Consider the following 27331-nt stretch of genomic DNA (forward strand, 5'->3'; position numbering starts at 1 on the left):
TTGGCCGACTCTGCCTCCCCCCGCGGGCGCGGGCATATGAGGAGGCGGAGGCCCCGGCCGCCGCAGCCTCTGTGCGGTGGGACCCACGGACGGACAGACGCACGCTCCCACCGCGGCGCGGGCGCTGCAGAGGCCCACCAGCCCGAGCTCGCGCCTGAGCCCGCCCTGCGGCCACCGCTTAGCAGCCCGCCCGCCGCTTTTCCCACGGAGCCGCCAAGATGGGGGTAGGTGCAGGGGTCGGCAGGGCGCTGCGTGTGTGTGACATTGTGGGTTCAGTGACATTGGGTTGTGCGGGAGTTGGGGGCTCCCGCATTCCTGAACTCTGGGACCGAGTCTGCGGGGACCCTCGTGCCGGCTGACCTGACCAGTTCGTGTGATGGTGTGCCAGGGAGAGCGGGTTACTGAGTCGAAGGGGTCTGTGGCGCATGTTGGTAGCTTTGTCCACGGGGGAGGGGGCTGACCCTTAGCATCTCGGTTTGACCTTGTGCGGTTGCTCGTGTGCCCGTTGCATGAGTGTGGTGGCATGAGTGCAATTGCTTGAGGGTGAATGCGTGCGCGCGTGCTCCTGACTCCCTCTAGCAGCAGGGTCTGCAGCCATCTGTGCCCTCCCCCACTCCGTCTAAAAGCCTGCAACCTATCTGGGTGTGTCTGAGAGCTCTGTTAGTGTGTCTGGGGGGCATTGAAGACCCCCTCCGCTCTCCAGGTCCCCTGGCCCAATGGAGATAGATACAGGCTATGGGATGGACATGAGATGACCTCTCTTTCTCCTTCCAGGCCTGGATAAGGGTGATCTGCAGTGACCGACTTGGGGCTGCAGAGTTTGTGCGGGGGCCCTAATCTGGGGGGAACAGACATGAAGGCTGGGGGGAGGAGGAGGAGGAGGAGCAGGAGAGAAATGGCTGACAGACAAGTGCCTGGCTAAGGGTGTACAAGCACAGCCATGTGGTGGGGGGAGCTTGCATGCCTGGCTATGTCCTTGCCTCCGTGTCCGTGTGTCCTTCTCTGTCTGTGCGTCTCTCCAGCAGATGCAGCCTCCTCCCCTGACTGACCACCTGACCCCTGCTGCAGCCCTGGATTCTTCCCTGTGTGTCTGGGGTGGGACCTGGGAGGTCTGTCAGGGAAGGCAGTGGATGAGTTGCTGGACCACGGGATAAAGAGAAAGGGTCAGCATGGGGGAGCCAAAGGGAACATGAAAGATGGGGAGAAAGATGGCGGATGGAGGCTGAAGGGCCTACGGATGAAGATGGGGGATGGAGCTACTGATATGGGGGTTGGGTGGGCAAGGTGGGGATGGGAAGGAGAACTAGGTGGAGGAGGATTAGGGGAGAAAAGGGGGAGATGAAAGTCGGTGATGGCTTTCAGGTAAGTGGAATGAAGCTGGGGAATTGTGGAAGATTGGCTGTGAAGGGAGGGGTACAGTGCTTTGGGGAAAGGGGGTCTTAGATAAGGAAATGAGGGTGAGATGGGGAAGGAAATGACTTAGATGTGGGAGAGACAGACATGGGCAGAAACCATGAGAAAGAGACACTGAAAAACAAAGAAAGAGACAAAACGTGGATGCCAAGAGAGAGACTGAGGTGGCAGACGGATGTGGAAAGACACAGAAAGACAAAATGAGAAACTGAGGCTGACATGGAGAGAGGGAAAGACATTTCTACCCAAAGACCACATAACAAACAAACAAACAAATAAACAGCCCACCCGAGAGATGGGAAGAGAAGGCTGGCTCAGCAGGTAGGCCAAGGTAGAGGTTTAGAAAGGACGTCATGGGTACCCTGGGGTGGGAGCAGTGGCATGCGGAGGCTGTGTGAGCCATGCAGGTGCCAGGGAGGCAGACTGCATGGGAAATGGCTAGGAACCGCAGAGGCGGACTGCAGCAAGACAGGCATGTCCCCCACCCCTAGAGGTGCTCCTGCCCCGCAGTGTGCCCATCTGGTCTTCCTGCCTTCCCTGGGAAAGCCTCAGTTCTTCGTGCCAACAGATGGAAGCCACCCTCAAGGGAGACTGGTCATGGCAAGGGCAAGCAGGAACTAAGGCTTAGGTTGCAGGGGTGTGGGTGTTACTGTCCTTCCAGAGGTCAAGGCTCCTGCCCTCCCTTCTCAGACAGGAGGGTTCTGACCCCCACCCCCTCCCTTAGACCCTGGAGGTCAGGCCCAGCCTCTTCCCTCACACCTAGGAGTCCAGGTCCCAGCCCTTCTGTGTCAGGGCCCACACTGCAGCCCCCTAGGGATTTGGGAATGGGGCAGCCGATTCCCCTATTTCTGCCAGACTCCATCTCTTCTTGTGCCTGTCACCCTGCTCACTTCTCCACCTTGACTTACTATCTTCACATCCCTCCCTGTGCCTGCCTCATCTGCAGAGGTGGACACGCCACCCTGCAGCCCATGATTTAGGGGGGTGGAGGATCAGCCTCTTGTCCCCAAGTTTCCATGCCTCCTTCTCTGAGGCGCAGTACTGCTGCAGGGCTGGCCCGGGGCCAAGCTTCCGCCTCCCCAGTGCACCCCCTCCTTGGGATTCCCAGGCTTCTAGGGCTATAGCCCCTCCCTATACTCCAAAGTCAGCCCTGGGTCTGGGGGCAGACAGCAGGCAAGTCAGACTGCTACAAGGTCACAAGGAGATTAACGCTGAGCTGTGCTGAGCCTTGGATCCCAGCTTGGCCCTGGGCCTGCAGGATCTGTCTGCAGCCCTCAGCAAGCATTGAGCCTCAGCCCACCGAGCCTGCCAGCCTCAGATGCCATGCTCCCACCTGCCCAGGTCACCAAATCGGAACTCAGTCCGGGCCTAAGGCTTTTTTTTTCTTGCTCTTGAGTACCCCCTCCCAGTTCTTGCTCGTTCCTCGAGTCCTGATTGTTCAAGACTGTCTGCAGTACACAGCTGTCCTCAGAAGAATCAGAGTCACATCTTGCCCATTAAGCCCGTGACTACTGATAGGTAGCACACTGCCTCCCACCAGAGCCTTTGTCCCAGCTGTCATCTGGAGTGCCCTTTCCTCTCCTGATTTCCTTGGCCTGTGGGGGTCCCCCAAGATTGGCTGAGTCCTTTAAGGCATCCACAGTGTAGGAAACCGGCCAAGCAAAGAGCAGGGGAGACAGGCAGTGACCTCCATGGAGACCTTGCACTGGAAAGACAGGAGCCAAAGCGTGCAGAGATCGAAATAAGCAGAGCAAGGAGAGAGACAGACACACAGTCAGAGTGGGTGTCCTACTCCTGCCTGGCAGCCAGACATTTAAAAGGCAGGAGCAGGAGGCCCACCACGAATGGAGGTTAGCCTGATCTACATAGTAAGATACCTGTGGGGGAGGGGGCAGACAGACAGAAAAAAGCGTTGTAAGAAAGAAAGAGGGAATCTCTAGTTGAGGCAGAGACACAAAGGGATGGAGGCAGGAAGATCCCAGAGTGAGAATAAGGGAGAAAAACTGACAGAGAGAAAGATTTAGGGCAAGATGGACAAACCAGAGAAGAGGTGACACAGGCAAGAACGAGACAGTGACCACAGGAAATGCCCCAGGAGATAAGGATGATGACAGCGCCCCTACAGAGCAAGACAGCGACAACACAGGCCCTCAGAGGTGACCTGAGATCCCGGCAGATGCCACCTGGGAAAGAGAGGGGACCCCAGAGGCTCAGAGGTTGAGTATTGAGATAGTATCCGAGACAGATGGCCAGAGCCAGGGACAGAAAGACAGACAGCACCAAATGAGAGGAGAGACAAAGGAGAGAAGCAACCTCAGTGAGACACAGAGATGAGAGAGACACAGAGGCTTGCTTTGCACGCAAGCCAGCAAATAAATGCAAAACAGCTATCGAGACAGAGTAGAGAGACAGAGGAATGGCGAGGACAGAGCCACAAAGCCAGAGACAGCAGTCCAGGAAAGTTCAATAGGCCCAGGAAAAGAGACAAAAGGATGCATTGAATGTTGGGGTGCAGCTCAGTGGGCAGAGCGCTGGCCTGGCGTACGCAAAGCCCTGGGTTGGTTCCAGCGCTCGCTCTGTGGACATTGGTGGCGCAGGACTATAATCCAGCACTGCAGAGCTGGAGGCAGGAGGAACAGAAATTAGCCTGGCTACATAGCGAGTTCAAGACCAGCCTAGACTGTATGAGACCTTGTCTCAAAGATGAGTGCACACACACACACACACACACACACACACACACACGCACGCACGCACGCACGCGCGCGAGCCAGACGTGGTGGTTCATGACCATATCCAGCACTTGGGAGGCTGAGGCAGGAGAATTGTTATGAGTTTCAGTCTGTGGTGCATAGGAAGTTCTGGGACAGCCTGGGCTTAAAAAAACAAGACCCCCATTTCTTAATTGTAATATTAATAATGATAATATTAATAAGTTAAAAGGGGACAGTGAGTAGGCTCAGTGGGGAAAGGAGTTTCCCTACCAGCCTGACGGCCTGAGTTTGATTCTCAGGACATGGTGAGAAGTGGTTCCTGCAGGCTGTCCTGTGACCATGCATAACTACAGCACACATGCACAATAAATAAATGTTTTTTTTAAAAAAAAAAACTGAAGTAGGGAAGGGGAGAGACTCAAAGACACGAGGAAAGAGATACCTCGAACCAGACACTGTGAGGCGAACTAGATGAGACAAGTCTGGGGGGAGGGGGGAGGGAATTCTGGGAGATACCCAAAGACACCAGAGGCATGGAGAGGCCAGGCCAGAGTGAGAACCGGGCGCTGGGGGGCGGTGTCGCTCTGGAACCCCTTCTCGCCCGCAGTCTGGTGGCTCTGACAGCTATCGTGTCGCCACCTCGCAGGACAAAAAAGATGACAAGGGCTCGCCCAAGAAGAGCAAGGCCAAAGAGCGCCGGGATCTGGATGACCTCAAGAAGGAGGTGGCTATGGTAAGCGTCACCGCCTTGTTAGTACCACCCCACTAAGGTCCCGCCTGCCCAAAGAAGCTGTGTGAGATTATGACAATCTCCCCCAAATCCTTCTCCAGACAGAGCACAAGATGTCCGTAGAAGAAGTCTGCCGGAAATACAACACCGACTGCGTGCAGGTGCGGGGGGGCGGAGCCAGGGCTCTGAGGGAGCTGAAAGTTGGCTGTTCTGGGTCCTTGTGGGCGCTGGCTTTGATCTAGGGTGTCGGGGATTCTCTGGGAAGGCTCCCATATGAGTGCCGTGTCTTCTAGGGCCTGACACACAGCAAAGCCCAGGAGATCCTGGCACGAGATGGGCCTAATGCGCTCACACCACCACCCACCACTCCAGAATGGGTCAAGTTCTGCCGACAGCTCTTTGGGGGCTTCTCCATCCTTCTGTGGATCGGGGCAATCCTCTGCTTCCTGGCCTATGGCATCCAGGCAGGGACTGAAGATGACCCCTCTGGTGACAACGTGAGTAGGCCGCACCTGACCTGTGCAGGCCCCCACACCCTGGCCTGTGCAGACCCCCCACACCCTGGCCTGTGCAGACCCCCCACACTCTGGCCTGTGCAGGCCCCCACACACTGAGCAACACAGACACATCTACCCATCTAGACCCTTCAGAGCCTCCTCACCTCTCACGGCCCAACGGTCACAATTACCCCTCAGAACACAAGATCTTTAGGAAACTGCTGCCCCAAACAGCCTAAGACAGCTGGAGTGTGACTCAGTCGTTTATGAAAGTTTATTTGACCAACTTTCATGGGGAACTGGGCTCAGTTCTCTGCATTCATAGAGGACATGTGTGGCACCAACTGTTATTTCCTCACACAGAGATCTGAGGCAGGAAGATTGTAAGTTCAAGTCCACCTCAGCTGCATAGCAGAATCCTTTCTCAAAAAAAAAAAAAAAATGTTGGCTAGGGAGAAGACTTAATAGGCAAAGCACTTGCCATAGAGCCTTGAGGGCCCGAGTTCGAATCCTCAGCACCCACATGAAGCAGACACACTGGCACATGCCTGAATACCAGTACTTCTGTGGGGAGATGGGGGGACGACAGGAGAATCCAGCCTGAAGTATGCGGTTGGGGTAAAAGAGAGACACAGGGCGAAGGACATGGCTTAGTGACTAATAGTGCTTGCTGCACTAGCTGGGAGCCTAGGTTTGGTTCCCAACACCCACATGGTGGCTCACAACCATCTACAACTACACTTCCAGGAGATCCAGACCCCCGTCTGGACTCTGTGGCACCAGGCACACACAGTGTGCACAGATATATGTAGACAAAACAGTCATACGCATAAATAGATACTAAAAAAACCAAACAGCCAGGCGGTGATGGCACACACCTTTAATCCCAGCACTTGGGAGGCAGAAGCAGGTGGATCTCTGTGAGTTCCAGGACAGCCTGGTCTACAGAGTGAGCTCCAGGACAAAGAAAGCTACAGAGAAACCCTGTCTCAAAAAACCAAGAGGCCCTCTTTTAAAGGAAAAAGTGGAGCCAATACCTAATGTCTGACTTCCACATGTGCCATGGTGCGTGCACACATGCACACGCCCTGTTCACATGAAAGAATGCATGTGCCCATAATTTTTCATTGTAAAAAAGGAAAGAAACTGCATAGTTTGGCTGGCAGAGTGGTTACCTAGCACACATGAAGGTCTAGGTTTGATCACCAGCACCATACCAAACTGGGTGTAGCTGTGTGAGCCTGTTAGGCAAGCACTGGGGAGGCTGAGGCAGGAGGATCAGGAGTTCACTGTCCATCTGAGTGAGCTCCAAGAGACCCTGATTAGAGAGGAGAGGGAGGTAGGGGATGAACTAGAGTTCCGGCTTAAGGCTCTCCCACCTCGGCAGCTTTGGAGACAGGTGCCACCAGATGGTCACAGCCTAACAAATGATTAGGGATGAGGAGGAAGGTCAGGGTTCATCTAACTCCACACAGGAGACAGGTGTGCGACAAGGCTGTTACAATTCTCACGCCAGTGATCACAGGTACCCACACAACTACATAGGGATCTTTGCGTGTATACAAGGAGTGAACGTGGAGAGTCCCAGTAAGAGGACACAGGTTCAAACCCAGTTACCCCCTAGGAGGCACACACACAGGTGCAGTCTGCACAAAAGCAGATCTGCAGAGCCAGGCGTGATGGCCAGCGCCTGTCACGCCAGTGTTGAGGAGGATGAAAAACTCAAGGCCAGCTTGCTCTACAGAATGAGTTCCAGGACAGCCAGGGCTACATAGACCCTATCTGAAAAACAAACAACAAGAAAGCAAAGCCAGATGTGGTAGGACATCCTTGAATTTCCAGCACGGCAGAGGAAGCAGGCAGGAGGATCAAGAGTTCAAAGTCATCCTCAGCTATGTGGCAAGTGCTAGACTAGCTTGGGCTATGTCTCAAAAAAGAAAATGGAAGAGGTGGGGTTTAAGCACTTGCCCTTTGGAGTGAGGACCTAAGTGCAAGCCCCAGAATTCCTGGTGCTGGCAAGCGCTTGTAACCCCAGTGCTATGGAGGTGGAGGCAGACTGACCCCTGGAACCTGATGGGCTGGCAGCCTTGCCCACTTGGTAAGTTTCAGGACGTGAGAGACCCTGTCTCAAAAAAATAAAATAAAATAAAATAAAATAAAAGGAGCCAGGTGGTGGTGGCGCATGCCTGTAATACTAAGACTCCAGAGGCAGAGACAGGTGGGTCTCTGTGAGTTCAAAGCCAGTCTAGTCCACAAAGCTGTTACACAGAGAATCCCTGTCTACAAAAACAAGGAAATATAAAGGATATGGTGCCCAAGGAATGTAATCTGAAATTGTCCCCTAGCCTCTATGTGTGCACACCATGCACACGTGAACACACACAAATAAAATGTAGTCATTAAAGAGTAATAATAAGCACAAAAATGCGCTGTGACGAAAAGACTTAAGCACACAGTCCTACTAATGCAAGGCGAGACCTGCAGGCGTACAACCAGACAAACACACGAAGAGTAAGGACACAGATAGGTCCACAAAGCTCCCTCGCAGGCCTGGGAGTGGAGGCGGGCGGGGAGTGTGCGTGACTGTCATAACACCGTGTCCTGGCGTTTCCCCACAGCTGTACCTGGGCATCGTGCTGGCGGCTGTGGTGATTATCACAGGCTGCTTCTCCTACTACCAGGAAGCCAAGAGTTCTAAGATCATGGAATCCTTCAAGAACATGGTTCCCCAGGTGAGGAGGGCCCAGCATGGGGACAGAAGGACATGGCCAGGTGGGCTGTGCCCAGGAACTCCCAGGCGGTGAAGTTCAAGGGCTGACGTTTCTGTCTCACACCCAGCAAGCCCTTGTGATCCGGGAAGGTGAGAAGATGCAGGTGAATGCCGAGGAGGTGGTGGTCGGCGACCTGGTGGAAATCAAGGGTGGGGACCGGGTTCCAGCTGACCTTCGCATCATCTCGGCCCATGGCTGCAAGGTGGGTCGTGTTTGAGGTTCCAGCACTGCTCTCCTCTTTCAGGAACGAGGAGGAAAATCCTGAGTACCTTCAATAGACCCCAGAGCTCCAGACCCCAGCCTCACTTCCTCAGACCCAGGGGTCCAGGCCCAGCCTCCTCCATCAGACACAGGGGTCCAAGTCCAGCCCTCCTCCCTCAGACCCAGGACACCAGGCCCAGCCCTCCTCCCTCAGACACAGGGGCCCAGGCCCCAGGCCCCAGCCCTCCTCTCTCAGACACAAGGGCCCAGGCCCCAGCCCTCCTTCAGACCTAATACTCTAGACCCATGCCCATCCCACAAGGATTCTGAAGGACTTTAGACCTGGAACAGAGGTTCTATTCTTGCCTAGTGACCTTTTAGTATCCTACCTCCTGGTTTTCCAGATGCCACAAGCCAAACAGGGCTCCCCTGCTCTTTTCTGTCACTTCCTGGGACAGCCTTTCCTCCAGGGCCCCTTGGTTCTCTGTTCCTGGGCCTTGTGCTGAACCTTAACTCCACTGCTCCATCCTCAGGTGGACAATTCCTCCCTGACCGGCGAATCTGAGCCCCAGACCCGCTCCCCGGACTGCACACACGACAATCCCCTGGAGACCCGGAACATCACCTTCTTTTCCACCAACTGTGTGGAAGGTGAAGGAGGGGCCCCAAGGGCACAAACGGAGAGATGTGACCCAGAAGGTGGGGTACCTGCAGCCTTCTGAGTCCTAGCGGACCCCAACCTCTCCCTTTGGCCCTACAGGCACTGCTCGGGGTGTGGTGGTAGCTACAGGTGACCGTACCGTCATGGGCCGCATCGCCACCCTGGCCTCAGGCCTGGAGGTGGGCAAGACGCCCATCGCCATTGAGATCGAGCACTTCATTCAGCTCATCACTGGCGTGGCTGTGTTCCTGGGCGTCTCCTTCTTCATTCTCTCTCTCATTCTGGGATACACCTGGCTCGAGGCTGTCATCTTCCTCATCGGCATCATCGTGGCCAATGTGCCAGAGGGGCTGCTGGCTACTGTCACGGTAAGGTTGAACCCCAAGGGAGGTGGACTGGGGCCAGGACCCCTGGATCTGAGGGAGCAGGATGGGGTCTGATCCCTAGGTCTGAGGGTGTCAGACGCCCTGAAACTGGAGCAACAAGTGCTCTTCCTGCTGAGCTGTCTCTGTAGCTCAACACCTTTTAAAAGAAAAGTCACTTTATTTTATGGGTCTGGGTGTTTTGCCTGCGTATATGTGTGTGTATCATGTGTGTGCCTGATGTCCTTCGAACTCAGGAAAGCATTGGATCCCCTGGAGCTGGAATTACAGACAGTTATGAGCCACCATGAGGGTGTGGGGAACCAAACCTGTGTTCTCTGCAAGAGTAACAAGTGCTCTTAACCACTGAGCCTCCTGTCCAGCCCCTGGCCCTATTTCCTTTTTAAAAATTATTTTTACTTTATGTACATTGGTATTTTTCATGCATATATGTCTGTGTAAAGGTGTCAAATCCCCTGGAACTGGAGTTACAGACAGTTGTGAGCTGCCATGTGGGTGCTGGGAATTGAACCTGGGTCCCCTGGAAGATCAGACAACCACTGAGCCACCTCTACAACATCCCTCCCCCCACTGCCTTTTAATTCAACTCACAAAATTAGGATGTACCCACTCATGGCAAAAGTGGAAAAATAGTTTCTTTTTGTGTGTGCTGAGAATTGAACCTGGGTCCTCTGGAAGAGCAGTCAAAAAAAAAAAAAAAAATACATTACGCCCTGACTGCAGTTTCCCCTCCCTCCACTCCTCCTAGTCCTTCCCATTTTATTTTTTAAATTTTAAATGTTACTTATTTGGGGACATTTGTGAGCTGCCTGATGTGGGTGCTGGGAGTCAAACTCGGGTCCTCTTGCAAGACCAGTATGTGCTCTTGTCGCTGAGCCGTCTCTCCAGGCCCCCACGTCAGCTGTTTTGAGTGTGAGTCTGTTGTACCTACTGCCTCTGAGAACATTGTACTGTGTTTTGAGGCCACATCTGTACCTGTCAGTTATTCAACAACACCCCCTACCACCCCAACATTTAACACTCACTCCACAGCCCTGGCCTGGGTGCTCTCCATGATTTGAGCTGAGGCCGGGCAGGTGAACTGCGGACCTCTGTACGCTTCCCCTGTCCTTGCCTGTCCTCCAGGTGTGTCTGACCCTGACTGCCAAGCGCATGGCTCGCAAGAACTGCCTGGTGAAGAACCTGGAGGCAGTGGAGACTCTCGGCTCCACTTCCACCATCTGCTCGGACAAGACAGGCACCCTCACCCAGAACCGCATGACTGTCGCCCACATGTGGTTTGACAACCAGATCCACGAGGCCGACACCACTGAGGATCAGTCAGGTTGGTGGGAGCTCAGGGTGGGGACTGGGGCACCCAGTCCCAGTCCCTCGTGGCCTCACACGTGACTTCTATAGGGACCTCTTTCGACAAGAGCTCACACACCTGGGTGGCCCTGTCCCACATCGCCGGACTCTGCAACCGGGCTGTCTTCAAGGGCGGGCAGGACAACATCCCTGTGCTCAAGGTGGGTGCAGCAGCCTGTCCATCCTGACCCCACAGGTCCTCCCCCTTCCTCCTTCCCTCCCCCCTCCCCACATCTGACTGACCAGGCTTTCTGCCTGCCGCAGAGGGACGTGGCCGGCGACGCCTCTGAGTCTGCCCTGCTTAAGTGCATCGAGCTGTCCTCGGGGTCCGTGAAGCTGATGCGTGAGCGAAACAAGAAAGTGGCAGAGATTCCCTTCAACTCCACCAACAAATACCAGGTACGAACTCCAGCTCTGCGGGCTGTGTGAGCCTCCCTGGATCAATATGAAGAAATGTCTGCTTGAGCTGGGTGTGTTAGCGAACACCCAGCGCTTGGGAGGTAGAGGCAGGAGGATCGGGAGTTCATGGTCATCCTCAGCTACATTGTGAATTTGAGGCCAACCTGGGCTACACAGGGCCTGGTGGCACAGGCTGTAATCCCAGCACCAAGGAGGTGGAGGTAAGCGCATCAAAGCTATCCTCGACTACCTAGCAAGTTCCCGGCCAGCCTGAGCTGCATGAGACCCTGTCTCAGACCAAGGAAATCATTTCATCCCTGTCTGGCTTGGTGAAAAGATGGGATAATTGGGGTTCATGATAGGAAATGAGAGTGAGGAGTTACTTACAGGAGCGTGGAATGACTCGAAACAGCTGCATCACCAAAACGGCCACCCCAGCATGGGTGATGACTCATGAAAACTGTGTTACTGGAGTCCCAACTCCAAGACAGCTGCGGGGACAGGAGGGAGGACTGGGTGACTTCCACCTCTCATCCTTCCACTAGGGACCATTAGCGGCCTGGCCACCATCATCACAGACCTAGCTGTCACTGTGGGTGAAAGCCTCCTGCGGGTCACCATGCTCCACGATAGCACCTGTCGTGTCCGACGTGGAGGAAAGAGCTACATTACTGCGTGGGGACAACAAGCAGGGATCACAGTTTCTCTAAGATTCCCGGGTGTAGCCCCGTCTGTCCCACTTCCTTGTGGCTTTGGGGCAAGATACGACTCTTTACCACCCCTCAGTCTGCCATCTGTAAAACCGAGGGGTGGTGATAGCCGGAGTGGGGGAGAGAAGGTGGCTGGTTGAAGCGGAAGGTAGGGCGTGGGCCCTGGTCACCATCTCAAGCACATTCTCCGGATAGTTTTTGAGCCTCTTGGTCCTGTTTGAGGTCCTGGGGCCCATGGGGCAGTGAGAGCAACACTGAGACTCTCCCTTTCTGATACGCTAGCCCTAGGAGAAGACAACCAAAGGACAAGGGCAGGAACCCTGCACGTTTAAAGGAAAGCGTGTTCAGGCAGCAGGCAGCGGGCGTGGTAAGGGAACGAGGACAAGGCCTAGAGAACCGTGGGGGCCCTGGGGGCTGTGGGGGAAACCTGGCCATGACTTGAGGGGGGGGCAAGAGCCATGACCGGAAGCAGAGGGAGGACAGGGCTTGACGCATGTGCTTGAGGACAGAGTTTTGTGAGGCTCCAGCTCACATACCACGAGCACCTGTGTTAGTGTACCCGGACTTGGGCCACCACCCACAGAGACAATTTTAGGTTGTTTTTTATCACTGCAGAAAGAAACCCCCGCACTCTCTCAGTTTCTGCCCACCCCTTCTCCAGCAAGCCCCACCCCCATCTCAGCAAGCACTAACCTACTTTCTGTCTCTGTGGATTCACTTGTTCTCGCCATCTCGTAGAAAATGGAATCCTGTAATACTTGGCCTTCTTAAAAAACTGTTTTATTTCACTCCGCCTCATTTTCAGGATCCACCCGCAGGTCCACCAGAGCCTCACGCTTTTTTAAAATATGTATTATTGTGTGTACATGACGGCAGGGGTTGCTTGCAGAGATCAGATGACAACTTTGTGGAGTCGGTTCTCTCCTACCTTTATGGGAGTTCCAGGGATTGAGCTCGGGTCTTCAGGCTTGCACAGCCATCACCTCGACCCGTTGAGCTGTGCCACCAGATTCCTAATGACTTGGTTGTTTTTGTTTTTCGAGACAGGGTTTCTCTGTGTAGCCCTGGCTGTCCTGGAACTCGCTCTGTAAATCAGGCTGGCCTCGAACTCACAAAGATCCACCTGCTTCTGCCTCCGGAGTGCTGGGGCTAAAGGCATGCACTGCTACCTGGCTCCTCGTGACTTTTTAATCTATTTATTCTTTTTCTGTTTTCTGTGTTTGGAGGCAAGGTCTCACTCTATAACCCAGTCTGGTCTAGAACTCACTATGTAGCCCTGACAAGACTCAAACTCATGGTGACTCTCTGCTTCGGCCTCCCAAGTACTGTGGTGGCAGGTGTGAGCCACCATGCCCAGCTGCTTTAGGAGAGAAAGCGTACATCGTGTGACTGTGTCACATCTTGTTGAGCCATTCATCTGCTGATGGACAGTTTGGCCATTTCCACCTTTAGGGAAACTGTTGACTTCTTTGTCGAAGTGCTTGCAGCAATTTTCACCGACTTATGGTTTCTTTTTAGTTTTTATTTTCTTTGGACTAGGAATGGAACTCAGGACCTTATGTTAGCAAGTACTTTACTTCTGAAGCACAGCCCTACCTTTTCTTGTTGGATTCTATGTGGGAGGGCTCTACCTCTGAGCCACACCCCAGCCCCTCACTGGGGGATTCTAGGCAGGGGCTCTACCACTGAGCTACACCCCAGCCCCTCACTGGGGGATTCTAGGCAGGGACTCTACCACTGAGCTACACCCCAGCCCCTCACTGGGGGATTCTAGGCCATTGCTCTGCTGTTGAACTTTGGCCACAGACTGGCTGATATAGGGAAAGTAGATGCAGGGATTCAAGTGAAGGTTGATGATAGCTGGATCAGGAGCAAACACAGTAGAAAAAAGTGAGGAGTTGGATTCTAGGTACGCTTCGGGCAAGCTAATTGCTAGATTTGGGATGGCTGTACACTGAGTCTGGAAAAGGCAGAGAGAAAGCATATGACCCACAGACAGCTGGAATTTCTGTGAGAGAGATGGACAGAGACAGAAGAGGGTTGGACAGAGATCTCCAGGAGACTTAAGAAACAGGAAAAGGCCTAGAGAGAAGCAGGTCATGCTCTTAACCGCCTGTCCTATCCTGACACAGGGAAGGTACGCTCCCTAGCTCGGTGCAGACAGCCTCCAGGCCTCTGTGTGCATGGCTTAAGTAGGCCCCCTTCTCTATTGCAGCTATCCATCCATGAGACAGAAGACCCCAACGACAACCGATATCTGCTGGTGATGAAGGGCGCCCCTGAACGCATTCTGGACCGCTGTGCCACTATCCTCCTGCAGGGCAAAGAGCAGCCTCTGGATGAGGAGATGAAGGAGGCCTTCCAGAATGCCTACCTGGAGCTTGGTGGCCTGGGCGAGCGTGTGCTGGGTGTGTATTATGGGTGGGGCAGGAACAGGTCCGGCTCTAAGGACCCTTGGGGGTCGGAATGCACCGTGAATGAATGAATGAGCAAGTGAATGAGGTCGTTGCTGAGAAATGAATGCTGGTTGGCTCCCAGCTGTGTGGGGAGACTGCAGGGAATCCAGACAGCTGGGAGCAAATGGGGTGTGGACATGGTGGTCCTGAGGCTGGCACCTTCATATGCCCTCCCTTGTGCCTCTCACCAGGTTTCTGCCATTACTATCTGCCTGAGGAACAGTTCCCCAAGGGTTTTGCCTTCGACTGTGACGATGTGAACTTCACCACGGACAACCTCTGCTTTGTGGGTCTCATGTCCATGATTGACCCTCCCCGGGCGGCCGTCCCTGACGCTGTGGGCAAGTGCCGCAGTGCAGGCATTAAGGTTTGTCCTGGGGCCGCTTGGGTGTGAGGTCAGGGGCTGATGCGGGAGGCCAGGCCGTCCCTAAAACACAGTGCTTACAGGTCATCATGGTCACCGGCGATCACCCCATCACAGCCAAGGCCATTGCCAAGGGTGTAGGTATCATCTCTGAGGGCAACGAGACTGTAGAGGACATTGCCGCCCGACTCAACATCCCGGTCAGCCAGGTCAACCCCAGGTGAGTAGCCTTGCCTCCGTCTGGGCTTGATCCTTAGTGCTGCCCCAAACAGTACAAACACAAAGTAAAATAAAGCCAGGTATGGTGGTACACACCTATAATCCCAGCGCTCAGTAGAGGCTGTGGAGGATAAGAACTCCACAGCAAGGTCCTGTCTTCAAACACTAGGGGCTAGGAATATAGCTCAGATACAGTGTTTTCCTAGAATCCCCCAGTGAGGAGCTGGGGTGTGGCTCAGTGGTGAGTGCTTGCCTAATAATGAAAGAGGCACTGGGTTCCATCTCCAGCACCACCCAAAAAAAGGTGAGTGGGAGGAACAGTTTACAAATAATGACATTTAAATATTTCTTTTGAGACAGTGTCTCACTATGTAACCCTGACTGGCCTAGAACTTGTTATGTACACCAGACTGGCCTCGAACCCCGACATCTGCTTGCCTCTACCTTCCAAGTGCTGGGATGAAAGGCACATGGGATCCCACCTAGTGGTCAGGTTATAAATAATTATAAACAATTTTGGGGGCTGGAGAGATGGCTCAGTGGTTAAGAGCACTGACTGCTCTTCCAGAGGTCCTGAGTTCAATTCCCAGCAACCACATGGTGGCTCACAGTCATCTGTAATGAGATCTGGTGCCCTTTTCTGGCCTGCAGGCATGCATGCAGACAGAATACTGAGAATACTGTGTACATAATTAATAAATAAATCTTTAAAAATAAGCCCCATATTTCTTTGCTTTGCTCCCCTCACACACCTGTATTTATGTTTGGTTTTTCTGACTTCCAGTCTTTATGCCCTGCTCTCTCTTCCCATTGCTCCACCCACCTGTCTGGTCCTTCAGGCTTCCTGCTCTCTCTAGTCTTACCATATCCCTCCCTCAGACCTCCTCCTCTGTCTCCCTGTCTGTGGTCTGTCCCTCTGTCTATCAGATGCCTCCCACGCCTCACTCTGGCCTTAATCACTGTTCCTTCATCTCTTCTCAGGGATGCCAAAGCCTGTGTCATCCACGGCACCGACCTCAAGGACTTTACCTCTGAGCAAATTGACGAGATCCTGCAGAACCACACAGAGATTGTCTTTGCCCGCACCTCCCCCCAGCAGAAGCTCATCATTGTGGAGGGCTGCCAGAGACAGGTGAGCTCCCGCCTAGTCCGAGGGAGGGTTGGGCCTGGACTCGGGGTCTGAGGGAGGAGGGCTGGACCTGGATCCTGGGTCTGAGGGAGGAGGCTGGGGCTGGACCCCTGGGTCTGAGGGAGGAGAACTGGGCCTGGACCCCTATGTCTGAGGGAGGAGACTGAGCCTGGACCCTGGGTCTGAGGAAGGAGGGCTGGGCCTGGATCCTGGGTCTGAGGGAGGAGACTGGGGCTGGACCCCTATGTCTGAGGGAGGAGACTGGGCCTGGATCCTGGATCTGAGGGAGGAGGACTGGGGCCTCAAGCCTGGGTTCTCACCCTGGCCCTTCCTCCTTCCAGGGAGCAATTGTGGCTGTGACTGGCGACGGTGTGAATGATTCCCCCGCTCTGAAGAAGGCTGACATCGGGGTGGCCATGGGCATCGCTGGCTCTGATGTCTCCAAGCAGGCTGCTGACATGATTCTACTGGATGACAATTTTGCTTCCATTGTCACTGGTGTGGAGGAAGGTGAGCGGTCTGGGGAGGGAGGGTAGAGACTGGGTCACTGCTAGAAGCTTTAGGAACGGTGACTGGGATGGTGGAGCAGCCCAGGTGCGTCATAGTATGCTAGGTTGCAGGATGGTGACAGGGTATGAGCTGCCGGCCTCGGTGTTCCTGCATCACCTAGCACGGGGCAGTGTGGAAATATTCAAAGTCCTGTAAATGAGTCACCCTGAAGCATGGGATCCTGTGAGTGCAGAAGGCCCCCTCCCCTGACGTGAACTGGAGTAGTCATCTTCCACAGTGGACAGGAACTAGAGTGGACGCTGAGCCAAATGAGGGGTCCTCAATGAGACACTCACTTGAAAGAATGGGGGTGGGGAGGCACAGACAGAGAAAATGTCAGCTCCTGCAGTGAGGTAAGGTGTGGGGTGCTGCTAGTGTGATTGGGGTCCCCACTGCAGAGCCAACCAACACCAGCCCCGTCTCCTGGAAGTCTAGAAGTAGCCACGGAGGGGGCTCGGTTATGTTTTATTATTTTAATCTGGTCATCAACAATTATACTGATAACTACAGAAAATGCCAAGGAAAGCTAGAGTCGTTGTAAGCTCACTGTTCATGCTGGCATCATTTTCCTCCCTGAGTCTAGCCCCCATCTGAAATGTCGCTGCTTGCTGGGTGTGGTGGCACACAGCTATAATCGCTGGGCTCAGGAGACTGAGGCAGGTGAATTGCTGAGTTCTAGGCCAGCCTAGGCTATGAGTGAGACCCTGTTACACACACACAGAGGTCAGTACAATAACGAGCCAAGGATGTAGCTCAGAAGGGTTGCCTAGCATACGGAGGATTTGAGTTTCATTCATTGCAAAAAAACAACAACAAAAAAAACAACAAAAAAAAACCAACCTGGCATAGTGGTACATGCCTTTAGTCCTGGTCCTTGGGAGACAGAGACATGTGGATCTCTGTGATATGAGGTCAGCCTGGTCTACATAGTGAGTTTCAGGACAGACAGAGCTACATAGTGAGACTCTGTCTTAGGGGAGGAGCAGGAGGATTTCTGTAAATCCAAGGGTAACCTGATCTACAAACAAAGTGAGTTGTAGACTAGCAAGAACTACAGTAAGACCCTTTCTCCAAACAGAAAACCAAAGTATAGTTAAAAACAAACAAACAAACAAAAAAACTGAGCCCACAGTGACAATCTGGATGCCATTAGCTTTCATCTCCAGTACCCCAGCAAAAAGCACAGATACATCTCTTCCCTTCCCCCCTCTACCCTACAGCTCTGACTGGGCAAAACAAACAGGCACTCCTAGGTGGGCTCTGCCTTTGGCATCATACAGTCTGAAGGATGCAGTGTGGATGGACTGGTCCCTGCTCTCAAGGCTAGGGAACACATGTTCTAAAACAGTCAACAAACAAGCTGTGTGTGGGGCTAAGAAGCCCACAGAACCCCAGCCCATGGTGCGGGTCTGGAAGCTGGGGAGGTCCCCAAGCCTGTGTAACTTAGTGAACCTCTGTCTCCAACCACGTTACAAAGAACTGCAGGGGAGGGAGAGAATGGACTTTACCTTTCAAGGGCAAGAGACTGGGGAGGAAAGGCCAACAAGGGGAAATTCCAGGTACTGAAAGCCCAGCGGGTGGCATGTGACATTCCCTGCCATGGTCACCCTGCTGCAAGGGACCCGTTTCTTCCTCCCACATGATGATGTATATTGGACCTTTCTTGAGTCAGCCTTTTACCTAGGAACATTTTAGGATGAAGAGCAAATAGCTTCATTGAAGGAAAATGATCGCCACATGGGACGTCGGGACTCAGACGTCTTTGGCACAATGAGGACTGTTGTTTTGTTTAGTTTTGATAGGGTCTCAGGCTGCAGTCCAGGCTGACTGCAATTTACTGTGTCCCAGACTGGTCTTGAACTCACAAAAATCCTCTTGCTTTAGCCTTCCGAGTGCTGGAATCGGTGGTGTGAGCCACTGCACCTGGCTGGATTTAACAGATACATAGAAACATAAGAAGTGTACATATTATCCAGGTGTGCTGGCATATGTGAATAATCTCAGCACTTGGGAGGCTGAGGCAAAAAGAATTAGTTCTAGGCCCTTAAACATAAAGAGTGGCCTGGAGAGACAGTTCAGCAGTGAAGAGTACATATTGCTGTTGTAGAGAACCCAAGTGTGGTCTAGCATTCATGCCAGGCAGATCACTGTCTGTAACTACACCAAGGCTCCAGCGCCCTCTTCTGGCCTCCACAGGCACTACACTCACTTGCACAACACCCATCACCCACACGGGTTAGCTGGGGGGTGTAGTGAAGAATGCCTTTGATCCCATCACCCAGGAGGCAGAAATAGGCAGATCTCTGAGTTCAAGGCCAGTCTGGTCTACAGGATGAGTACCACAACAGGCTCCAAAGCTACACAGAGAAATGATGTCTCGGATAAACTAAAAGATAAAACAAAACTGAACAACAACAAAAAATCCAAACGAACAAACATTAGCTGTGCTTGGTGGAATATGCCTATAAACCCAGCTCTTGGGAGGGAGATCAGAAGTTTAAGTCCTGTCCAGATTACATGAGACTCTCAAAAAAAAAAAAATTGTAGTTCCTAATGGGTGGCCATGTGATATTTTGATATATGTATGTGTTGGTTACTGGTTAGTCAGGTTAAACACATCTGTCTCTTCAGTTAGCTTTTCTTCTGGGAAATATCCAGTGCTGTCTCTCCTAGCACTGAAACATTTGGTGTGTACATAGCCGATGATCCTGCACATACACACACATGTGTGCGGGTGCCTGACAAGGCCAGGGGAGAGTGTCGGATCCCCTGGAGCTGGAGTTAGAGCCTTTGTGAGTCACCTGACAAGGATGCTGGGAACAAATCGTGGGTCCTCGGCAAGAGCGGTATCCCTCGTAGTCACGGAGCCAGCTCTTCAGCCCTCCCCCTCTTTTCAGAGGGAATTTCTGAGACAGAATCTCTCTATGTAGTCCATGTTAGCCGTGAACTCATGGTAATCCTCCGGCCTCAGCCTCCTGAGTACTGAGGTGACAGGTGTGTAACGCTGAATAAGATTAACTCTTGGATTCCGTATGTGAGGGAGATCGTGTGGGACCTGGGCCCCTGTGCCCAGCACAGAGGTGTTCAGTACCATCCATTCTTTCTTTTCAAGTTGAATGTTTTCCCTATGCGTATGTCTGCACCACATGTGTGAAGTGCCCACAGAGGCCAGAAGGCACTAGATCCTCTGGAACTGTAGTTACAGGCAGTTGTGAGGCACTGTGTGGGTGCCAACAGAACCCGTGTCCTCTGGAAGAGTAGCCGGTACTCAACCCCTGAGCCGCCTCTCCAGCCCCCATGCCATTTTCCATGATGGCTGTACTAATTTACCTTGTGGAAGGCAGCTATGCCCAGCATTGTGCCACCAACGCTACACTTAGTGTACATCCTGACCTACGTGTCCACGGTTCCCTCTCCCTGCCTCCTCTGCAGCTCCTCTGTCCTTTGGGTCGTCGCTGCCCTCTCTGGGTAGTGTGAGCTCTCATTGCAGTTTAATTTATTCCCAGCAGCTGTCGATGCTGCCATGATATTGAGTATGGTCCATAGTCTTTGTTTATAAGATTCTTTTTTCTGCTTTTGACGTAAACCTCACTCAGTGGTTCTAACTGGCCTGGAACTCCTAGAGAGCCTCCTGCCTCTGCCTCCCAAGTACTGAGGTTAGAGGCGTGTGCCGCCACACCCAGCATTGTGCCTACCTTTGCCTCCTGTGGGCTAGAATTGCAGGCTTTGCCACTATGCCTGGCCTATTTGTGACTTCTCTTTTGAGAAATGCTTATTTTAGTCTATTGCTTTTTTTTTTTTTTTCTGAGACAGGATCTCATGTAGCCCAGGCTGGCTTTGACATTACTGTGTAGCTAAGGATAACCTTAAATTCCTGTTCCTCCTGCCTTGACTACCACACCTGACATTTAAAAAAATGACATATAAAAAATATAAATAAAATTGGTTTTTTAAATCTTTTTTATTATTAATTAAATTAATTCATTTATTTTACTTCCAGACTGCAGTTTCTCCTCCCTCCTCTCCTGCCATGTCCTCCCCCACTCCCCCTCTTCTGTTTCTGTTCAGAAAGGGGCAGGCCTCCCATGGGTGTCAACAAAGTGTGGCATATCAAGTTGCTGTAGAACTAAGCTCCTCCCCTTGTATTAAGGCTGGACAAGGCAACCCAGTGTGAGGAATAGGTTCCCAGAAGCTAGCCAAAGCGTTCAGGGGCAGGCCCTGCTTCCACCCCTGGGAGTCCCACAAGTAGATCAAGCCCTTTATGTTTAATGATTTCCTTGTGGCTCGACACATGGAGAAGACACGTGGGGCTGGCCGCATTAGTCCTTAGGTTTTGACCTGGTGTGCACTGTACGGACTGCATGCTTGAGATACAGCAAATGCATCATCACCTAACGTGATAGATTTATGTATATATGGACATCTACACACTCTCCAAACCCTAGTCAATAGGAATAACATTGGCAGAGGGCTCGTCTAGCATATGTAAGGTCCTGACTTTGATTCACAACAGACAGAGACAGATATCAAACTCTCCATTAAAAACACCCTCACAGTGTGTTCACTGTCCTGACTTCTTATTATCTAAATGGGATCGTATAGTATGACAACTTTTGTATCTGGATATTTTTTCTCTTGATATTTGTTTTTTAATTTTATTTTGAGGCAGGTGTCCTTGTGTGGCCCTGGGATTAAAGGACTGTGCCATCAGACTCAGCATCTGCACCCAGTTTTTTGTTTTGTTATGTTTTTTAATGTGGAGCAAGGTTTGAACCCAGGGCCTCATGCATGCTAGGCAGGCACACACTACCAACTGAGCTACAGTCGCAGCCCTTTGCCTGACTCTTATCACTCAGTTTAATGCCTCAGATTTGCCTGTGAGTTCATGCATTTGTGGCTCCTCCCTTTCCTTCCTGTGATGCTCCCTAACTTAGCCACTACTTGCATGCCATGGACTTTCAAGTTGGTTCTGGTTTGGGACAATTTTGAATAATACTATCATGAACATTTGTGAACTTGACTTCTGGTGGACATAGCAACTGCTTCTCTCGGATATAAACCTGGAGGTAGAGTTACTGGGCTGATGGGGGCGAAGGATGTTTAAGCTTAATGGAAGCTACCAAACAGGCTCTCCAAGGGGTGATATGATCAGAAGTGTGTATGCAAATGTGAGTAGGTGAGAAGAGTTAGATAGGATGCAAGGGACTGGGGTATAGTTCATTGGTAGAGCCGCTGCCCAGAATCCCCCAGTGAGGGGCTGGGGCATGGCTCAGTGGTAGAGACCCTGCCTAGAATCACCTAGTGAGGGGCCAGGTTGTGGCTCAGTGGTAGTCTTGTGTGGCATACAAGAAACCTAGGCTCAATCTTCAGTACCTCAAAGAAAAAAATCAAGGACGTGGGGCTCCCGTGGACCCCAAGTTCTAAGTCTGCTGCTCCCCCTGCAGGCCGCCTGATCTTTGACAACCTGAAGAAATCCATCGCCTACACTCTGACCAGCAACATCCCTGAGATCACACCCTTCCTGCTCTTCATCATGGCCAACATCCCACTGCCCCTTGGCACCATCACCATCCTCTGCATTGACCTGGGCACCGACATGGTAAGCTGGGCTGCCACCTAGGACTGGGGCGGAGCCACCCTCAAAGCATGTGCTTGCACTCTGTCTCTCTGTCTCTGTCTCTCTCCCTCCCCACACACACACTCATACAGCCCGCCTCTCTCCCATCCAGGTCCCTGCCATCTCCCTGGCCTACGAGGCTGCTGAGAGTGACATCATGAAGAGACAGCCCAGGAACCCACGCACAGACAAACTGGTCAACGAAAGGCTCATCAGCATGGCCTATGGGCAAATTGGTGAGGACTGCTGGGGCTCAAAGCGTGGGGAGCGCGCTTACATGGCCCTGCTTCTGCTTCTGGGGGTCACGTGGGCAGAGCCCTAGAGAGTGAGTCCAGGAAAGCAAAGCCCACGGGGCTGAAGCCACCGAGTTTGGACTTCTCTTAGCTGTGTGTTTGTTTGTTTTTGTTTTGTTGTTTGTTTGTTGTGTTTTTTTTAAAGTATCTCGGACAACGCAGACTGGCTTCCAACTCACTAAGTAGGCCAGAATAGAATAACCCCGAACTTCCGACCCTCCTCCCTCCACCTCCCAAGTGCTGGGAATACAGGCATGTGCCACCACCCCCAATATTTACTGGCTGTGGATTAAACCCAGGGTTTCCTTGCATGCCAGGCTAGCGGTCATTCGGCCAGCTGGACTGCACCCCCAGCCCCTTTTCCTTGTCATGTTTTCTGTTATTGTTTTGTTTGAGACAGGGTCTCACTGTAGCTCTGGAACTAATAGGTCCTTCTGTCTGTCCATCCTGAGAGCTCCTGGGATCACGACCGTGTCCAGAAATTAGCATCATCATCTTTACTGTTTTGCTTGTTTGTTTTGGTCTCATTATATAGACCGGGTCAGCCTTGAACTCACAGAGATCTACCTGCTTCTGCCTCCCAAACTCTGGGTTTGTGGTGGGCACACACCACCACACTGGTGATTTTTATTAGTGTTTAATCTAGGGCTTCCCACATGCTAAGAACCATGCCACTAGCCCTCACTCACTGGCAGATCCCAGGCAGGTACCCTGCCACAGTTATGTCCCAGTCCTCCTACTTGTTATTTTGAGACAGGGTCTCACTAAGTTGGTCATGCTGGCCTTGAATTCATCGTGTAGTCCAGCCAGGCCCTGAGCTTATGTTCCAGCCTCCTAAATAGCTGGGATCAACAGGCCTGTGGTCCTTACTGGTTCCAGTATATTTAGAATATTTGGGCAGCTTGAGTCCCCTAGCAGTGTGCCTGGAGAGGGGTCATCCATCTGGATAACCCCCTCCCCAAGTCCCTGACCCTGCCAGGGCCTGGAGATGAGTAGCCCATAGACTATTGTAATGGCCTCAGAGTCATTGGGGGAGCACTGGGCATGCTGCCAGCTCCCGCCTCACCCACCCCTCCTTTGACTCCTCCCCCCCAGGGATGATCCAGGCCCTCGGAGGTTTCTTCTCTTACTTTGTCATCCTGGCGGAAAACGGCTTCTTGCCTGGTAACCTAGTGGGCATCCGGCTGAACTGGGATGACCGTACCGTCAATGACCTGGAAGACAGTTACGGGCAGCAGTGGGTGAGTGGAGCTGGGCATCGAGCCTCAGGACCAGATGAACAGCTAGTTCAGGTCCCATGCTGGCCTCTCTGCCCTGAGGACCACATCCAGCCGCTCTCCCTGGATGAGAGACCTCCCAGAACTCTCTGCAAAGCCCAGCTTGGGCTTTCTTTCATGCCTCTGACCATTCCGTCAAAGCCTGGCTGCTGTGTGTCCTTCATGGACACCCACAGGGTCCTTGGTTCCCAGCAAACGTTAAGGCCCCTAATTCCTTGTTCTTCTTAAAACACCTGTGTCTTCCTGTGCTCCCAAGAGGCACTGAATCTAGGAAGGAGGGCGCATTTGAGGCCCTGCAAACTCTGTGGAGGGGCCAGGGCAGCGGAGGCCTCGGGATGCAGTTACAGGACACCACTCCCCGTGTGTCTCTCCCTTGTGCAGACATACGAGCAGAGGAAAGTGGTCGAGTTCACATGCCACACGGCCTTCTTCGTCAGCATCGTGGTGGTCCAGTGGGCTGACCTGATCATCTGCAAGACCAGGCGGAACTCCGTCTTCCAGCAGGGCATGAAGTGAGGGCCTGCCTGCGGCTGGACCCCCTCCCGGGTCGGCCTGTATCTCTCCTCCCTCGCTCTGAGCTTTGGTTGTGCTTGCCTCTCCCTGTGGGTGGGAGTGGAAAGCTCTGGGCCTCCAGATTTCACTCTGTTCGACCCTTGCTTCCATGAACCTGTCCCTGCTTCTCTGTCTTTCTCTTTCCCTCTCCTCATCTCTCCCTCCTTCTTCCTCCCTCCCCCTTTCATTTTTTTTTTTACTTGAGACAGTGCTTCAGTATATAGCCCAAGCTAGACTCAAACTCATGTCAATCCTCCTGCCTCAGCCCCCCAAGCCATGTGGTCACATGTTTATACCACCATGCCTGGCTGTCTTCTGTCATCAATCCGGACACCCCTCATTGTCTCTCTCCCCCCGTTAGTTTCTCTGCCTGGGTCCCATCCTCTGCCCCATTGCTTCCCACCCCTCACCTCCCCCCCCCGACTCCCCCGTGTGCATCATTGTCGGCTGGGGATGCAGTCTTGCTCCATCTGTTCTCCCACTCCTGTCTGGTAGTCTGTGGGTGGGGTTGGGGAGCCTGGTGTAGGCCTGCTCCACACCTGGTCTTGTCTCACTTGTGCCTCCAGGAATAAGATCTTGATCTTCGGCTTGTTTGAGGAGACGGCCCTTGCTGCCTTCCTGTCCTACTGCCCAGGCATGGACGTGGCCCTTCGCATGTACCCTCTCAAGTGAGTGCCCAGGGCCACCCAGAAACTCCACACTCCCACGCCCTCTACAGCCGTGGCCTCAGCCTTCAATTTTTTAGCCCGCTCGCCCTGTCTCTCTGGATGTTCCTGCTCTATCCCCTGTGGCCACCCCTGTTCTGATGCCGCCAAGTCTCCCTACTTCACAGAGGGGCATTCTGCAGACCCCAGGCCCTATTCAGGATCCAGGGCATTCCTCTGAGGCACCAAAGATCCTGGGAACTGGCCAAATGGTCCCCCTCACCCCTGGGGACACCCCTCACATCCCCTCTTCCGCTTTCCTCTCTGCAGGCCCAGCTGGTGGTTCTGTGCCTTCCCCTACAGTTTCCTCATCTTCGTCTACGATGAGATTCGCAAACTCATCCTGCGCAGGAACCCCGGGGGTGAGGGTTGCATGGCCAAGGGCACAGAGGCTGGGAGGGGAAGCTAAGACAGGGTCTGTGTAGCTCAGGCCGCCCTTGAACTCATGGCCTGCCTAAGGGGGGTTCTCAGTGCTGGGATGACAGGCCTGCCACCACACCTTGTTTTCTGTGTCACTGTCTCTTCCTCTGTCCTTGCGTGTATGGCTGGCTCTCTTGTCTGTCTTCCTCTCTCACTTTGTCTCTCTTCTCTGTCATTCCAGGTTGGGTGGAGAAAGAGACCTACTATTGACCTCAACCCACCACGGCGTCGCCCACATCTTCCCTGCCCCCAGCCCAGGACAGTCCACTCTGGCCCCCCATTTTGTACTCTGGGGGGAGGGGCCTTCTCTCCCCGTGGCCCTCCTCTCTCCCTGTGGCCCAGCCTCCTCTCCCACACCTTGGTTACCTCCCACTTTTCCCTCTCTTCTCCCTCTGGCTGGCTTCTCTCCCCCCACAGCCCCTGCCTCTCTTCCTCCCTTTTCTGTGTCTCTCCTGTCTCTCCCTCACGACCCTGCCCTTTATTCCCTACCTGGGCTCTTTTTTACTCCCCTCAGCCCCGCCCCCTGGCTGATGCCATTTCCGGTTCTAATTCTGAACAGTTATCAAATATATCAGTGGGGAGAGAGAAGCTGTGTCTTTGTTGTGCTTGCCAGCCAGTGCCGGGGGCAGACGGGGCACCCGCTGCCAGGGCCCAGGGCTGGGTGGCTCACATGGGTCGCCTCGTCAGTCAGTTTACCTCCTAGGGGTGCCACAGAATTTTCCGTGGTGCAGGATCATGGATTTTGGGTTCTAGGGAGTTAGAATTCTCAACATAATGGATTACGGACAGGGAGTGAAGGAGGCTGGGACTTGAATGGTACAAAGGATCTTCTTCTTCCTCTTCGGAAAAGTCCCCAAGGGAAATCATGGCCTGATGGTGGGTGGAGACAGGCCCTAACCGAAGCCCCTCCTAAACAATGTCCAGGTGTCAGTCTGAGGCTCTGGGAGAGGAGGTGACTTCCTGAAGGTCACAGAGCTACAAATGGAGAGGCTGACAAAGGACTTTGGCTGAGGTCATCAAAGCTCTAGGTCACTTTGCTCCTCTCCTCTGTCACCGAAGTCAGCTTTCACACTTTCACACCATCAGAACAAGAAACCTCGGGGCTGCAGAGATGGCTCAGTGCTTCAGAACACTTCTGCTCCTGCGTGGGACCCAGGTTCCATCCTCAGTGCCCATAGTGGCTCACAAGCTTTCTGTAGTTCCAGGTCTAGGGCTCTGATGCTCTCTTATGACCTCCGCTGGTGCTGGGCATGCAAGTCTTGCACAGACATGCCCGCAAACAAATATACATACACATGAAAAAATTAAGTCAGGCACGGTGCTAGTAAACCTCTATAATTTTGAAGCCAGCCCAGTAGACACAGTAGGTTTTAGCTAAGGCTACATAATGAGACTGTGTCTCAAAAAAAAAATTTTTTTTTAAGATTTTATTTATTATGTATACAGTGTTCTACCTGCATATACACCTGCAGGCCAGTAGAGGGCACCAGATCTCATTACAGATGATTGTGAGCCACCATGTGGTTGCTGGGACTTGAACTCAGGACCTCTGGAAAAGCAGTCAGTGCTCTTAACCTCTGAGCTATCTCTCCAGTCCTCAAAAAAAAAATTTAATCATAATTTTAAAAAACTTTAAGAAAGTGTATGGAGGTGTGCATCTGCAATCCCAGCCCAGGATAGGAAGAGGCAGGTGACCATTGCTGCTCATTGGCCAGCTCATCAGTGAGTTCCAGGTTTAGTAGGAAACCTTGGCTCAAAAAACAAGATGCTGCCAGTACCTTAAATCCCAGTACTCAGGAGCCAGAGGCAGGGGGATCTCTGTGAGTTGAAGACCAGCCTTGTTCTGTACAGTAAACACATGTGCACATGTACCCCATGTGTATGTGCACATAGAAAAACACACAAGTACCGCACATGCACACAAT

The 27331-nt window shown here is 52.8% G+C and overlaps 1 protein-coding gene across 1 annotated transcript; it reads left to right on the forward strand.

Moving 5' to 3' along the window:
- Window positions 1-68: 68 nt before the first annotated feature.
- Window positions 69-25994, forward strand: Atp1a3 (ATPase Na+/K+ transporting subunit alpha 3). Its single transcript, XM_048440499.2, has 23 exons — window positions 69-224; window positions 4774-4860; window positions 4959-5018; window positions 5151-5354; window positions 7973-8086; window positions 8193-8327; window positions 8860-8977; window positions 9087-9355; window positions 10496-10694; window positions 10769-10878; window positions 10982-11116; window positions 14042-14234; window positions 14474-14649; window positions 14730-14866; window positions 15847-15997; window positions 16336-16504; window positions 21988-22142; window positions 22273-22396; window positions 23549-23694; window positions 24112-24242; window positions 24849-24950; window positions 25257-25348; window positions 25588-25994. The coding sequence occupies exons 1-23, from the start codon at window positions 219-221 to the stop codon at window positions 25614-25616; spliced, it is 3042 nt and encodes a 1013-aa protein (XP_048296456.1). The 5' UTR covers window positions 69-218; the 3' UTR covers window positions 25617-25994.
- The last annotated feature ends 1337 nt before the right edge of the window (window positions 25995-27331 follow it).

Source organism: Myodes glareolus, chromosome 1 (assembly GCF_982192425.1).
Source record: "Myodes glareolus chromosome 1, mMyoGla1.1, whole genome shotgun sequence".
Taxonomy (NCBI): domain Eukaryota; kingdom Metazoa; phylum Chordata; class Mammalia; order Rodentia; family Cricetidae; genus Myodes; species Myodes glareolus.